This window comes from Aquarana catesbeiana, linkage group LG06, assembly GCF_042186555.1.
Source record: "Aquarana catesbeiana isolate 2022-GZ linkage group LG06, ASM4218655v1, whole genome shotgun sequence".
NCBI lineage: Eukaryota > Metazoa > Chordata > Amphibia > Anura > Ranidae > Aquarana > Aquarana catesbeiana.
The window spans coordinates 339,277,009-339,294,307 of NC_133329.1; the positions used below are offsets into that span (position 1 = coordinate 339,277,009).

At 46.1% G+C, this 17,299-nt stretch overlaps 1 protein-coding gene across 1 annotated transcript in view; it reads left to right on the forward strand.

Annotated features, from left to right (window-relative positions):
- Positions 1–490: 490 nt before the first annotated feature.
- SLC25A12 (solute carrier family 25 member 12) overlaps positions 491–17,299 on the forward strand; it is a 239,734-nt gene continuing 222,925 nt past the window's right edge. Inside the window, exons 1-2 of the mRNA XM_073633896.1 lie at positions 491–797; positions 2,530–2,577. Of these exons, the coding sequence (XP_073489997.1) occupies positions 786–797; positions 2,530–2,577 (60 nt within the window). The 5' untranslated portion in view covers positions 491–785. The remainder of the gene's footprint in view (positions 798–2,529; positions 2,578–17,299) is intronic.

The window sequence follows — 17,299 nt, forward strand, 5'->3', positions numbered from 1 at the left end:
AGGAGTTGAGAACCACTGCTATAGAGTAACATGACATTGGGGAGGGAAAATGGCTAATTGGGCCCAATATGGACATTTTCACTTAGGGGTGTACTCACTTTTGTTGCCGGCGGTTTAGACATTAATGGCTGTGTGTTGAGTTATTTTGAGGGGACAGCAAATTTACATTGTTATACAAGCTGTACACTCACTACTTTACATTGTAGCAAAGTGTCATTTCTTCAGTGTTGTCACATGAAAAGATATAATAAAATATTTACAAAAATGTGAGGGGTGTACTCACTTTTGTGAGATACTGTATGTGGATGATGTCATATGTGGATGGTGTGATGTCATGCCCAGTAAAGTTGGTCAGATCTGGATGGTGAAGTCAGGATCTCCATGCTGCCCATGAGTGGGCGTGTCCGAGTTGTGTGTGTGCTCTGTGATTGGCTCCAGCTGTCCAGTAAAGGTGAGGTCTTGCAGTACAGCTGACCCGTCTCCATAGAATGTAAAGCAGAGACACCACGTGACCCGGGAACATGACACCCGAGCCATGTGCGGGTCACCGTGAGTTGTCATATAAATAAAACTGCCTATTCTGGCTGTGCGGGGAGGGGGAGTCTATGGCAGTCCCACCTTCCCCCGAGCACAGTCCTGGAGCCGCTCCACCGAGGTGACACTGACAGCGCCGGGCGGCAGACAGCCAACATCCCGCAACCACCTCCGCCTCTGAGATTACCCGACCGTGCGCGTCCCCGCACGGGAGCGCGCCTCTACCAGCTCTGACATCACACAGCCTCAGCATGGCGGTCAAGGTGACTCTGATCTCTCTGCTGTTCCCGCATAATCCCCGCTCCGTGCTTTGCAGCCGCTTGTCCCTAACCGTCAGAGAGACCCCCACCCGGCCTGAAGTGCAATGCATGCCATGATCAGACTAATCATGTGTCTGTGCGGGGATACAGAGGGCGGGGGGTCACCCCTGGCTGTGCCTTCTATAATGCCGCTTGTGTGTTGTCACCGATGACGTCATGAGCCATGTGTGGGAATGTCATCCATGCCATTGTTGTGTATAGACTGGTGATGGGGGGGGACACTTCTCTATCAGGGATCCAGCCTGATCAGGGAGGAGGGGGACACTTCTCTATCAGGGATCCAGCCTGATCAGGAGAGGGGGGGGGGGGGGGACACTTCTCTATCAGGGATCCAGCCTGATCAGGAGAGGGGGGGGGGACACTTCTCTATCAGGGATCCAGCCTGATCAGGAGAGGGGGGGGGACACTTCTCTATCAGGGATCCAGCCTGATCAGGAGAGGGGGGGGGGACACTTCTCTATCAGGGATCCAGCCTGATCAGGAGAGGGGGGGGGGACACTTCTCTATCAGGGATCCAGCCTGATCAGGAGAGGGGGGGGGACACTTCTCTATCAGGGATCCAGCCTGATCAGGAGAGGGGGGGGGGGGAACACTTCTCTATCAGGGATCCAGCCTGATCAGGAGAGGGGGGGGGACACTTCTCTATCAGGGATCCAGCCTGATCAGGGAGAGGGGGGGGACACTTCTCTATCAGGGATCCAGCCTGATCAGGGAGAGGGGGGGGGACACTTCTCTATCAGGGATCCAGCCTGATCAGGGAGAGGGGGGGGACACTTCTCTATCAGGGATCCAGCCTGATCAGGGAGAGGGGGGGGACACTTCTCTATCAGGGATCCAGCCTGATCAGGGAGAGGGGGGGGGACACTTCTCTATCAGGGATCCAGCCTGATCAGGGAGAGGGGGGGGGACACTTCTCTATCAGGGATCCAGCCTGATCAGGGAGAGGGGGGGGGACACTTCTCTATCAGGGATCCAGCCTGATCAGGGAGAGGGGGGGGGACACTTCTCTATCAGGGATCCAGCCTGATCAGGGAGAGGGGGGGGGACACTTCTCTATCAGGGATCCAGCCTGATCAGGGAGAGGGGGGGGGACACTTCTCTATCAGGGATCCAGCCTGATCAGGGAGAGGGGGGGGACACTTCTCTATCAGGGATCCAGCCTGATCAGGGAGAGGGGGGGGACACTTCTCTATCAGGGATCCAGCCTGATCAGGGAGAGGGGGGGGACACTTCTCTATCAGGGATCCAGCCTGATCAGGGAGAGGGGGGGGACACTTCTCTATCAGGGATCCAGCCTGATCAGGGAGAGGGGGGGGACACTTCTCTATCAGGGATCCAGCCTGATCAGGGAGAGGGGGGGACACTTCTCTATCAGGGATCCAGCCTGATCAGGGCGGGGGGGACACTTCTCTATCAGGGATCCAGCCTGATCAGGGAGAGGGGGGGGACACTTCTCTATCAGGGATCCAGCCTGATCAGGGAGGAGGGGGACACTTCTCTAGTAGGGATCCAGCCTGATCAGGGGAGGGGGGGGTGCTGGGAATTCCATTCATTTTGTGTTGGTGAACTCACAATCAGTTCACTGTGTGTGTGCTTCTTGCCTGCCAGTCATATGAAGTGCCAGTTGTACATGGCAGACCCCCAGTGACCCTTTCATTATTGATTCTGATTACAGTTCACCAAAAGAGCCGATCCCAGTGAGTTGAAGAATATATTCCTGCAGGTAAGGGGAAGATGGCCTCCATTTCTGCATTGTATTCTCTGTGTGTGCTGACAGGTTTGTCATTCAACCCAACAAATAAAACTTCATCTATCGCAGTTCAGCGATCTGCGCATGTGGCGGCTGCATTCCTTTTCTTCTTTTCGTTTAGGGATTCTTCACTATAGTTGATGTGTAGCAAGCGAGGGTGGAGACCAGGACAAGGGGTGGGCAGGGGGGACGGCTGCCCTGGGCGCAATGGTTTATTGCAGGGATGGGGGTGCCCTGACCCTAACCCTAAGGGACTGGGGGGGGGGGGGCGGCTCAGTTTGGCATTTTTGCCCTGGGGGCTGGATGACCCTGCACTGAGTACAATCACCGCCCCCTTATTACTTTATGTAGGAAAAAAGAAATGGACTATAATGGTACTCAAAGAACAGGTAAGTCATCATTTAAACTTTTTTTAAAAATGTTTATTTAACAATTATGAGTAACCAAAAAAAAAAAAAAAAAATCAGTAAGACCATAAAATCCCTCTTGGCCCTCATTCACATTGGAGAGACTTGTCATGCAGTTGAACAGGTCAAATCGCATGACAAGTTGCACCCTATTACTTGCAGTTGCACTGTTCAGATCAGTGCGACGCCGACTCTGCAGTGCCGCATCGATTTGAAAAAGTAGGTCCTGCACTACTTTTGGCGATTTCAGGTGCAACTTGTATAAACATCTGTGCATGAAGCCACACAGATGTCTTCCAAGTCACACTGACATGTGGCTTTGAAATTGTGTGACTTCAGATGAAGTCGCACAATTTCAAAGCTGCAGTCAATGTGAACAAGGGCTTATGGGTCTAAATAGATTCTACAGGGGTATACAGTATGTTGCTCCCTCTAATAGATAATATACTAATATATACCCCCGTAGAGTCTATTTAGACCTATAGGAGGGATTTTATTGTCTTATTGATTTTTTTTTTTTCTTCTTTTATTATGATTGTTAAATAAACATTTTACAAGTTTCAATGATGACTTACCTGTTCCTTGAGTACCCTTAAAGTTGTTCATGCTAGGGTCAGTCCCAAGGCCCTGTTCACATAGGTGTTAACATCTTTTTGCAGGTAAAACAATTAGGGCTGTTACTGATTAAAATTTTCGTGTTCGATTAATCAATTTTTTTTTTAAATCGATTAATCAACTAATTTTGATTAATTATAACACACATACAGATCCAACTACTTTTAGCTGACGTCATGCGTAGCTCCTCCCCCGTACGCGTTACGTTCAATCAAAACCTCCTCAGCGGGGCGGGGCTACGGCGTCACCCTACAGTCTATTTAAATAGCAGCGTTGCTACCGCAGGGGGACCGATGGAGAGCCAGAGACATCCATCACCTGCTGAGACAGCAAAGTGTTGGAAAAGTTGGAAAAAAGTGCCCTCATCATAAATGTTTCAAACTGACTTACAGCCAGGAAAGACTTCAGATATGTTGATTTTCATAGCCAAGTCCAGGATTTACATGGATGTTTATCTGAATACTTTGACCAGTGAGATCAATCAAATCATTAGGATCTGTCTTCCTCAATTTATGATTTCACGGACATCGACGTCACCGGACTCCTCCCCCCTTCCCTTCGTTAGCAGACGGTGGCACTTGGGGAAGGAGGAGGAGTCCGGTGACGTCGATGTCCGTGACATCACCGGATCTCCAACGGGACTCCCTGAACACCCAGAAGCCGGCGGAGAAGTGAGTACCGATCAAAAGAATTTTGATCGATTAAAAAAAAATTAACGATTAATCGAGGAAGTAATCCTTAACTTTCCCAGCCCTAAAAAAAAAAATGTACATTTTTTTTTTTTTTTTTTTGTAGGAACGTGTAAAGCATTGCACCCACGATCAGCAGATCACAGGTGCAATGCAGGGCTCCTGCAGTGTATCTGTCTGCTTGTACCTCGTGCAGGCATGCAGTTTCACAATGACAGGAAGAATACGTGAACTACCGGAGCTCTCAATGGCTGTCGGTACTTGTAGTTCATTCATTCACAGATCTCTGAGTGAATGACACAGCTTTGTGGTCGGAGACCCGCAAGGTCATGCTTTTCTCAAATCGTGACTGTGGGAAGAAGATCCCCGACTCACTGTAATTGGGTGGGGGGGGGGGGGGGATTGGGGAGCTGCTGCAGGGGTGGGAACATGCATTGCATACTAGCACATTATGCCTTTACTTTTTCAGGTCTGTGAAAAAGAAAAAAGGCACCCAGTGGTTTACAACTTCTTTAAGCAGCAAAAACAGTAGCTGGGAGTGTGCACATGCCATGGCCGCCATGCTCTAATTCACAGCAAACCAAGCAATTCAAGTGAATGGGGCTGCAATGCAACTGTTTGCAATGCATTTTAGTTTTGATAGAGTGGAGAGGAATTAGAACACCTGTCAGGTTTTTATTGCTGTCTGTGCCTCTGTTAGTGAGAGTCATCCTCTCTATTAGTCCTTTTTACTCTTATCACTGAGAGTGAAATAAAAACCCAAATTCTGAGTGGTCACTAGAACAGGAAAAGAGGGGAAATCTGCCAATAGAATTTAAGTGCTCAAATCTGGTTTATTTAGTTATTTCGGCTTAGTCGATGTTTAACACTGTGCTGCCAGTTAGTTCTCGTTAAGACTTTTATCATTTTTAGTGTCTGCTTGAAAAGAAATTAGCTTCTGATTATTTCTTGTTTATTATGCACACATCCACTCTGTATTAGAACGTTCACATGTTATAACTTGTTATTAAAACCGGTTTCGCTGCTTTGATTGTAAGCTGTGATATTGGCCAGCATACCTTAGAAGTCTTATGCAATATGATTCCTTCCCAGAGACTGACCTCTCTTGAATGATGGCAGACCAAGGATCCCGTTATTAAAATGAAACTGCTTCCCTTACAACCCTTAAGTCCCAGGAGCCATGTACATTGTAAATACAGGATGGAGGTGTTTTTTTTTTTAATATATATATATATATATATATATATATATATATATATATATATATATATATATATATATATTATAATATAATTTTTTTTTTCTTGACTTTTTTAATCTGCTTGTTTGTTACAAGTCCATGGACACAAAAAGTATTGAACCCAGAAGGTTCCAAATGACAATTAAGTGACCAATAGTTTGGCAATGACTCCCACAGACAGGTGCTGGGTGATCGTTTGTATTACCTGGACAGAATTTCAGAAGAATGTTCTCCCAGCAAGCTATGTAGAATCAATGGTCAGGTATAGCATGAATGTTCCATGCAACGACTTGTCTGACATGAATTGAAGGCACCCATGGTGGATATGGGCATGTGTCCTAGGCAGTTTGGCTCACTACAGTGTATGGGACACTTGACAGAAATGGAATTGTGTGCAGAGTGCCAAGTGCTCCTTGTGTTAGTAAAATTTCCTTGCTCCTAGCTTGACTGACCAGCATGCCAGCCCTATGCTAATGTGTCCTCCCTGATCATATGTGTCTCTCTTTATTGAATGATTAATAGTTTCCAGATCAGCTGTAACATGAAAAAAAAAATATGTTTTCTATTTGTTTTAAAAATGCCCAAAGTCAGCTCCACTTAAGACTAAAATCCCCCTTTTACACAATGGCTCCAAGGTCTTCAGCAGTGAGGTATCTTCAGCAAAATTTCCAGTTCCATCCAGCACTAATGGTAATTATATTATGAATTTAATGATATGCTTTTGGATTCTTCAGAATGTACATTAGACAAAAACTGAAAAGTCCACTGTTAAGACTAGAACACTTACATTATAACTTTGTTGGAGATTTTTATGTGATATAAGAAACCAACAGTGGATACAACCCACTAATAAAACCAACAATACTAAAATAGGGATTCAGCTGACCTTGGTTTCCACATGAAGCAACCTTCTGTCAGCCGGTAGTGTTTCAGAAATGTATCACCACTTTTTTAAGCAGTATTCCAGCAACCTACTGATCGAGTGTTTGAAAAAAACCTTGTTTGGCCGGCTTCTGTCAGACGAGCATGCATGCTGGAAAACCAGCACCCGATCGGCTCCCGATCAGCGCTCTCTGCCATAGGCAGAGAGTGCTGATTGGAGTGTTTGGGGGGCCGTCCTCCTGTCAGAACACAACAGCTCAGCGTGGGGAGATCGCTGTACTAACGACGGATCATTAGTACAGCGCTTCCAACCAGAGCTGACAGTTTTTTTTCAGTTCAACCTTCTGGGGTGTTCCCGCTGAGTGTGTATACCAGGCTTTAGCATGAACAGAGAATTATACTTTGCTATGCAATGGAATAGGGCTGAGGGGAATGGGATACTACATACTATTAATTTTTCATGGATTACTGGAGTTCAGCTACAGTGCCTTGAAAAAATATTCATACCCCTGGAAATTTTCCACATTTTGTCATGTTACAACCAAAAACGTAAATTTATTTTATTGTGATTTTATGTGATAGACCAATGCAAAGTGGCACATAATTGTGAGTTAAGTGGAAGGAAAACGATAAATGGTTTTCCAAATTTTTTACAAAAAATGATCCGAAAAGTGTGACGTGCATTTGTATTCAGCCCCCTTTACTCCTAACTAAAATCTAGTGGAACCAATTGCCTTCAGAAGTCACCTAATTAGTAAATAGAGTCCACCTGTGTGTAATTTAATCTCAGTATAAATACAGCTGTTCTGTGAAGCTCTCAGAGGTTTGTTAGAGAACCTTAGTGAACAAAACAGCATCATGAAGGCCAAGGAACACACCACACAGGTCAGGGATAAAGTTGTGGAGTGGTTTAAAGCAGGGTTATGTTATAAAAAAAAATTCCAAGCTTTGAACATCTCACGGAGCACCGTTCAATCCATCATCTGAAAATGGAAAGAGTATGACACAACTGAAAACCTACCAAGACATGGCTGTCCACCTAAACTGACGGACTGGGCAAAGGAGAGCATTAATCAGAGAAGCAGCCAAGAGGTCCATGGTGACTTTGGAGGAGCTGCAGAGGTTCACAGTCCAGGTGGAAGAATCTGTCCACAGGACAACTATAAAGCCGTGTACACACAAGCGGAATGTCCGACAGAAAAAGTCAGACGGAAGCTTTTCATCGTGTATTCCGATTGTGTGTATGCCTCATCGGACTTTTTTTTTCCGAAAAATTCTGATGGACCTAGAAATGGAACATGTTCTAAATATTTCTGACGGAACCAATTCCTATCGGGAAAACCGATCGTCTGTATGCTGTTCCGACAGACCAAAAACGACGCATGCTCTGAAGCAAGTAAGAGACGAAAGCTATTGGCTACTGGCTATTGAACTTCCTTTTTTCTAGTCCCATCATACGTGCTGTACGTCGCCTCGTTCTGGACGGTCGGACTTGACCGTGGTAGGCAAGACCGCTTGAATGGAATTCCTTCAGAGTTCCGTCGGAGAAACCTTCGGAGTTTATTCTGACGGCAAAACCGGTCGTGTGTACAGGGCATTAGTTGTGCACTCCACAAATCTGGCCTTTATGGAAGTGTGGGAAAAAGAAAGCTATCTTTGAAACAATGCAAACGGAACTTCGTATATGTGTAAGAAGATGCTCTGCTCAGATTGAACATTTTGGCCTAAAAGCAAAATGCTATGTGTGGCTGTTCCGACGTACTAAAAACGACGCATGCTCTGAAGCAAGTACGAGACAGAAGCTATTGGCTGCTGGCTATTGAACTTCCGTTTTCTAGTCCCGTCCTAAGTGTTGTACGTCACTACGTTCTGAACGGTCGGAATTTGGTGTGACCGTGTGTATGCAAGACAGCTTGAGCGGAATTCCGTCAGAAAAACCTTCATCGTTTATTCCAACGGGAAAACCGGTCATGTGTACAGGGCATTACTGGTACCACACAGCTTTTCTTCCACAGTCCTCCCAGTTTTCCATTAAGCCCCCAGTGCATGCAGAGACTGAACTTCATTGGAGTGAATAGAGTTCAAGGCAGATGCACTGGCCGACTGGGAAGAAAAGCTGAGCGGTGTTGGGCAGTCCACTCAGTGAAGACCTCCACAGTGAAGTGTTAAAGGTTCTATCTAGGAATTTTTAAATTTTTTTTTTTAAGCCCGTGGTGTGTGAACACACTCCTACTCCACCCAGTGCAAAAAAAAAATGCACACCAAAAAGAGAAACACAAAATGTGCACAGGGTGTACATATAGTCGTCCTCCTCCAAAGAGAAAGGACCCTAGCCCTGATTCCCCCAGAGCGTTAGGCTGTAGACAGGGACTGGGTTATTTCACGGGTCCATCTGGCCAAAACTAAACAGACCCCTTTCTCTGGGAGATCTGCCAAAACAGACCCACCCAAGTATTAGGTGAGGCTCCCCCAAAGGAAGACCCCATGAGAGAGGGCGAACCAAGCCAGAAGGCCATGTCCCCCCGATACTAACCTTCCAGGTTACCATCACACCAGTGGATTTGCATATCCACCGCCACCCCAACCTACCGCCATAGACTGGGACAGTTAGCACAGCACCTCCATTGGTAACTGATAAGAACAGATACTATACTTTATCTTAGCCAAAAGGTCTATCTAGGAAATAATCCGCACAGAGGCCCCACTAACAATAAGTTCATTTAAGTGCCCTTTTTTTTTCTTTAGTAAACCATACAGGTTAGGGTGAGAAGGGTTAAAGCAGTCTGAAAGCCATAACCTGTTTGGTTATGCTGTCTCGTTGGGTTCTAGACATTACTCGATAGATAACCTGGTTCCCATACACTGCACTGGTGATGGGTAGATAACTTGAAACAGTTTGGAAAAATGGCTCTATAATATTAGGTTATAGTTGCAGCATGTTTCAGCAGTTCTGGATGTGCATCTGGCCAGAGAGCCAAATTAGCATTTTTGTGGCCACTGTTTTGAAATGAGAAATAATCCCCTTGTTTTTGGGATATGTGATACAATGAGACGTGTAAATACCTTCCATTTTGAAAGAATAATTCTAGGCATCAGAATGTTTTGCATAGCTACACTGGTCCATATACTGTATACCATACGTGGACAATGCCTCTGGAACAGTGTTCATTTTGGTGTCAAATTTCGATTGAGTTTCAGTCATAGTCTTTTGACTAAAATTTCATTTTGGTTTTAGTTATCTGAATTGTTAAAGATTTAGTCGACTAAAATCGAATGGGTTTAGTTAAATTGTAATGCATTATTTAAGCATTGCTCTAGAATTTCCAAACTCATACCCCTAAAGTAAAAAAAAATCTGATATGTTAATTATTTATGGTACTAAGGTTTGAGCAAACTACACAGACACTCTGGATGGTGGTCTGTGGAGGTCTGTAATGCACAGTGCTCTGGACGGTGGTCTGAGGAGGCCTGTAAATGGTGCACAGTGCTAAGCACACCACACCACTAAGCACGCTACGATCACTACCTTGCTTGCTGGGAGGGAAAACACAAGCTTTACAGGCGGAGCTCCGAGGAAACCGGAAGTTGACTTGGGTAAATGTCACTCCCTTACATTTTCGTTACATTTTCATTTGTTGATGGAAATGGGAATTGATTTTCGTCATAGTTTTTGTCAGTTAACGAAAACAAGGGGTCATTTTTCGTTTAGGTTTTTGTCACTGGAAACATGCCACTGACAAATGTTTTTGTCGCTGAAATTAACACTGCTCTGGAAGCTGGAAATCACCGAAGTAGACACCGCTACTCCAGTAAGCTCCACATGCGGCTGGCCCGATGCCTTGTGAATGCAGGAGGTCAGCCACTCCGCATAGACGCCATTCAGAGAAAGTTTCCTAATTTTAATGCAAAGCGTTAGTTTATTGGATGAGGTGGATATTGTGATGTCAGTGCTCCACTTCGTTCAATCGGAGAGCTCTTTGCATGCACTGAAATACAAAGCGTTCTCTGAATGGTGCCAGTGTAAAGTGACTGTGCTCCTGTATACACAATGCATAAGGCCGGTCGCTCAGAACGGGACCCAGAAACAAGTGGAGTTCACTAGGATAACACCATCTACAGTGATATCCAGCCTCCAGCGGCATCGTCTAGGTATGTCTTATATATAATATATATACATACAGTAGTAACATTGGTCCAAGCTGGACCAATGTATCTATGTATAACATGCCAATGCCTGGGATTATTCTTTAAGAAGTCTTTGTGCTACTTAAGGCGAGAGTGAGGAAACAATACAACCCACTGTACACATAACCTTAGGGCACTAATTTTTTTAGTGATGTATGATACAGAAGATTCATCAAATGTTACATTTTTCTAGGAAACCCAACAGATATTGTCTGTTTTCAGTCATCTAGGTCATGGGATATCTAGTGTTTGTAATTCTGATTCAGGCTGGTTATTTTTTAAAACATTTAACTTACCCAATTGGCTTCTTTAGTTCATCTGATGGTAAGGAAACACTTGGCATTTATACCCTTATGTTTCCAAGAAGTGAGGAAAGGGGGCTTTTATTTCAAATTATTATTATTATAATACAGGATTTATATAGCGCCAACAGTTTGCGCAGTGCTTTACAACTTTGGGGCATACAGTACAGTTACAATACAAATCAATACAGGAGGAATCATCAGAGGGCTCAACAACCTTCTCTACATAGAGGTGCAGCATGTTACATCCCATATCAATTACTTACAAGGCCTTCCTAATGCATTTAATCGTGCAATCCACCATGTGCATATAGCTCTCGCCCTTAAAGGAGTCTCTTGAGTAAATTTCCCAGGTCTTCTTTTCTAGTACAGTGGTTGCCTGCTGCAGACCCAGTTCCAAGCACACTGACCATACAGGCTCAGTCTAAAGCCTGCCATACATGCTTCAAATTCCATAATGATTTTTTTCAAAAACCTTTACTAAGAATTTTTGTTCAAATTTCTCAACCCTTAGTGGGCCGCAGCAATGGACGATTTTCATGTGGCCATCGAATTTGGGTGATCGGACATGTTGGAAATTTTTTCAAAAATGAACAATTTTCTAATCCAATGATGGGAGAATTGTGCAAGAAATATAATCAAAAAATAAATGTGCATGAGCGCAAAATAAGAAAATTTCCAGAGTGAAAAGAAGATTTCCGGCCACGAAAATTCTTTTCTGTAGCAACACAAGGTGAAATTGAAGGCTTGGTTGGTCGAATTTTGAAATCAATGGTGGCACCATTGAATTGCAAAACACACACAATTTCTGATTTTCAAAAGAAAATTTGTTCGGAATTGTCATGAGTATGGCCTGCATAAGTCTTGTCTTTTTAGAATCTATTGGGGTTCAGGATACACCAAAACAATCAACGGTAGTACAAACTTCTAGCACAAATCCTTATAGCTGCAGAAACACAGTCCTGCAGTAGGTCTTACTCACCATATCCCAGGATCTGACTGCCACCCTGCATCCTTGGGTAGTTCCTCAGTGAGGGAGATAAAAAGATCCTTCTCCAGACCAGGACAGAACAGTGCCCTCCAGCAAAATCCTTTTAGCAATCTTCTGAAGGCCCTCAGCCCAGCTCCTGCTGAGGCCCAAACTCCAACATTTGTCTCTCATTAGCTGCCTTCCAGGGGCAGCAGCCCCAGGAGGATAGGAACCCTCCCAGGAAAGGAACAAACGCTCTGCCCAGGCCTCACAGACCTTTATCACCTCCCCATCCACCTTCTGGGCACCCCTCTCCAGGGATTGGCTGAGGTATGATTTATTATTATTATTATACAGGATTTATATAGCGCCAACAGTTTACGTAGCGCTTTACAACTTGAGGGTAGACAGTACAAATACAATACACTTTAATACAGTAGGAATCAGAGGGCCCTGCTCCTTAGAGCTTACAATCTAAGAGGGAAGGTCAAGAGATACAAGAGGTAATAACTGTGGGTGATGTGGTGATTGAGAAGGTAAATGTACAGATGTTAGGTGGGGGCCAGATAGGCTTCTCTGAAAAGATGAGTTTTCAGGGATCGTCTGAAAGTGGATAAAGTAGGAGAAAATCGGACGGATTGGGGTAGAGCATTCCAGAGGATGGGGGAGGCTCTGGAGAAGTCCTGAAGGCAAGCATGGGATGAGGTGACAAGGGAGTTTGAGAGCAGGAGGTCTTGGGAGGAGTGAAGAGAACGATTAGGTTGGTACTTTGTGACTAGGTTAGAGATGTAGCTGAGGGCCAGGTTGTGGATGGCTTTGTAAGTTATAGTTAGTATCTTGAATTTAATTCGGTGACTGAGTGGCAGCCAATGAAGGGATTGGCAGAGGGGTGTAGCAGACGCTGAGCGGTTAGTCAGGTGGATGAGCCTGGCAGCAGCGTTCATGATGGACTGAAGTGGGGATAGCCTATTTAGAGGTAAACCAATGAGGAGGGAGTTGCAGTAGTCGAGGCGGGAGATGACCAGGGAGTGGATTAGAAGCTTTGTGGTGACATTGGTTAGGAAGGGGCGTATCTTGGAGATGTTGCGGAGATTGAGGTGTCAAGTTTTGGATAGTGATAGAATGTGGGGTCGAAAGGTTAGTTCAGAGTCCAGGATTACACCTAGGACCTAGGCGTGGGGAGATGGGTTGATAGTTGAGCCATTGATATTGACAGGGAAATCAGGGGAAGTGGCACCTAAGGGAGGAAATATCATGAGCTCGGTTTTGGATAAGTTGACTTTGAGGAAGTGATGTGACATCCAGGCTGATATGTCTGCTAGTAAGTTGGTAATGCGTGAGGAGACAGATGGAGAGAGCTGGGGGGTGGAGAGATAGATTTGGGTGTCATCAGCGTAGAGATGATATTTAAAGCCGTGGGAGGCAAACAACTGACCCAAGGAGGTGGTGTAGATTGAGAAAAGGAGAGGTCCAAGAACAGAACCTTGGGGGACCCCAACGGAGAAAGGAAGAGGAGAGGAGGAAGTAGAGTTGTAAGTGACACTGAAGGAGCGGTGTGATAGGTAGGATGAGAACCAGCGAAGAGTACAGTCACGGAGATCAAATGAGTGGAGTTTTTTGAGGAGGAGGGGGTGGTCCACTGTGTCAAAGGCAGCAGAGAGATCCAGGAGAAGTAGTACAGAATAGTGTCCACTGGTTTTAGCCATTAGTAGGTCATTTGAGAGTTTAAGGAGAGCAGTTTCTGTGGAGTGTTGAGGGCGAAAACCGGACTGAAGGGGATCAAGAAGTTTATTCATGGTCAGATGGTCGCTTAGTCGATTGTAGACCAGTCTTTCAAGAAGTTTGGAGGAGAAGGAGAGTAAGGAGATGGGACATAAGTTGTTGAGATTGGTGGGGTCCAGTGAGGGCTTTTTAAGTATGGGGGTGACTAGCGCATGTTTTAGAGAGTTTGGGAAGATGCCACAAGAGAGGGAGAGGTTGAAAATGTGATTTAGAGAGTGTAGAATCGAGTCAGAGGGTGAGCGTAGCATTTGCGAGGGAACAGGATCCAGGGGGCAGGTGGTTAGATGAGTGTTAGATAAAAGTTTAGCAACCTCAGTAATAGTAGCAGGGATGAATGAGGGAAGTAATGATTGTATCTGTGGACATGGGGTGTTGCATGGGGGAGGTTTTTGCGCATTGGCGATCTCCTTTTAATATTTTCTCCTTTTAATTTAATATTCATAAGTGAGTGTTTGACGCTCCTGCTCTATCTTTTGGAAGCTTCATCCAGAAACTGTCAGGGATAATCACTCACCCAGCTTAGGAAACAACGGTACAGGTAAGAGTCAAGCCAGAACCTAAACAGACCTTGGATTTCAGATATCAACTAGGACAGACAAGACCAGCTCAAGGGACACTTCTTTCTTTAAAAAAAAATGTACTGACAGCTTGGGATTTAACTGTCTTCTTTTGCAAGGTGTTGCTTACAAATGAAAAAAATGACAGTTCTGGGGCTGGCCTGGACATGGCTGAGTAAAGTCACATCTCCTGTGAGCTCCTGGCCTCCCCTATCTACCCTGGCTTTCTCACCTTACCATCACTGGTATGTTATTGGCAAAAAGGCACAAAACCAGAGCAATGACTCAGCTGACCCAGCGTTTCAAAAGGCGATATTCAGCACTTCTTCTCACAGCTTCAGAGGCTCTCCCCGGGCTCTACAATGGCGGCTCCATGTGGCCCTCCTCAGGAGGGCCAGGCCCCACATACGCAACACCTCTCTCCCAGTCCTTCTGCCACCTCGGACTGCTTTTTGGGGACCCTGGCAGCCTTTTGGCCAGAGATGTCTGCCTCCCCGCACCTGCTGAGCGCCGGTCAGGCAGGACATTCATTCCCTGCTGCAAGCCCTCCCTACCAAAATGAACATCAGGGCTCTAATGCTCCGGCTGGAGGAGACGTACCCCCGGGACCTTCAGGAGGTGAAGGATGAGGTGCCCGCGCGCTCAGACAGGATGACCAAGGGACATCTCTCTCCACCCTGGAGAAGCGGGTGACAGCCCTGGAATGCTCCCAAGACTCCCACGTAGACCCAGCCATTGAGTTGCAGCTACATTTGGAAGACATCGAGGACCGGAGCCGCCGTAACAACCTGAGGCTCCGCAGCCTCCCAGAGGCCACAGGCACCGAAAACCTGGGGGTCACTGTCATAGCGATCTTCCACAAGATCCTGGATACCCCTCCAACCTCACTGGAACTAGACAGCGTTCACAGGACCCTGGGCCCGAGATTTCCCGATCCCCACACACCATGGTATGTGGTATACAGACTCCACCACTACACACAGAAAGAGGATATTCTGCTCAGAGCCTGGGATCATGGCGATGTGAAATTCGATAGGGCCCTAATCAAGATCCTATCGGATCTCTCTAGAGTGACGCTGAGACGCAGAGCACTCCTCCGCCCGGTCCTGGAACTGGCAAAACACCATGGCTGCACCTACCGCTGGGGCTATCCGCTGGCGGTCATATTCAGAAAGGATTCATCTTCCGTCACTCTTCATGCTCCAGCGGACCTACCGGCTCTATTTTCCTTCCTTGACACAGATCCCATACAGGTTCCAGACTGGCTCCAGTACCTCCCACAACCCACCGGCAGATCAGGCGTCTGTACACACTGAGGCCCTCCACAAGCCCGCCCGCAGAGAACACGGAGAAGATTCCGGGCACCCTCCCTGGAGCAGTCACGGGAGTCCTGATCGTGCTGACATTTTTTTTGTCCCCCCCCCCCCCTGCAACCTCCCACCTCTGTCACCAGTATGACCTATGAATTGTCAGCTGCTTGTCTGTTGCAGGAATACTGTTGCGGGATCCCCTCCAGCACAACATCCCAACCCCCTCCTCCCCACCGGCCCTCATCATTCTAAACTGAATCCGGCCTCCTGCTGCTCCCTTTCCCCGGCTTACAGGGAACTCTACCCCCAGTTCGCAGGACCCCCCTCATGGATTACATCTGTGTGACCGAACAAAGTTGTCCTAGGTCTCATTTTATTGGAAGCCCTGTGTGATGTGCTCATGCTGCTATCTGAATATACAATATTGCTATGGCTCTTCTTTTTTGGTAGGTCTAGATGTCTTACTGTTTGACTTATCTGGCAGAGTGAGCAGAATGTCTACCTGGGGGACTCCTGGGTGGGAGGGATCTGCTTTAAAAAAAAAAAAAATTATATATATATATATATATATATATATATATATATATATATATATATATATATATATAAAATCTCTTTTCATGTGACAACACTGAAGAAATGCCACATTGCTACAATGTAAAGTAGTGAGTATACAGCTTGTATAACAGTGTAAATTTTCTGTCTCCTCAAAATAACTTAACACACAGCCATTGATGTCGAAACCGCTGGCAACAAAAGTGAGTACACCCCTAAGTGAAAATGTCCAAATTGGGCCCAAAATGTCAATATTTTGTGTGGCCACCGTTACTTTCCAGCACTGCCTTAACCCTCTTGGGAATGGAGTTCACCAGAGCTTCACAGGATGCCACTGGAGTCCTCTTCCACTCCTCCATGACGACATCATGGAGCTGGTGGATGTTAGTGACCTTGCGTTCCTTCACCTTCTGTTTGAAGATGCCCCCCTGATATGCTCAATAGGGTTTGGGTCTGGAGACATGCTTGGCCAGTCCATCACCTTTACCCTCAGCTTCTTTAGCAGGGCAGCGGTCATCTTGGAGGTGTGTTTGGGGTCGTTATCATGTTGGAATACTGCCTTGCGGCCCAGTCTCCAAAGGGAGGGGAACATGCTCTGCTTCAGTATGTCACAGTACATGTTGGCATTCATAGTTCCCTCAATAAACTGTAGCTTCCGGGTGTCGGCAGCACTCATGCAGCCCCAGACCATGACACTTCCACCACCATGCGTGACTGTAGGCAAGACACACTTGTCTTTGTACTCCTTACCTGGTTGCCACCACACACACTTGACACCATCTGAACCAAATAAGTTTATCTTGGTCTCATCACCACAGGACATGGTTCCAGTAATCTATGTCCTTAGTCTACTTGTCTTCAGCAAACTGTTTGCGGGCTTTCTTGTGCATCATCTTTAGAAGAGGCTTCCTTCTGGTACGACAGCCATGCAGACCAATTTGATGCAGTGTGCGGCGTACGGTTTGAGCACTGACAGGCTGACCCCCCACCCCTTCAACCCCTGCAGCAATGCTGGCAGCACTCATACGTCTATTTCCCAAAGGCAACCTCTGGATATGACGCTGAACACGTGCACTCAACTTCTTTGGTCTACCATGGCGAGTCCTGTTCTGAGTGGAGCCTGTCTTGTTAAACCTCTGTATGGTCTTGGTCACCATACTGCAGCTCAGTTTCAGGGTCTGGAAAATCTCCTTATAGCCTA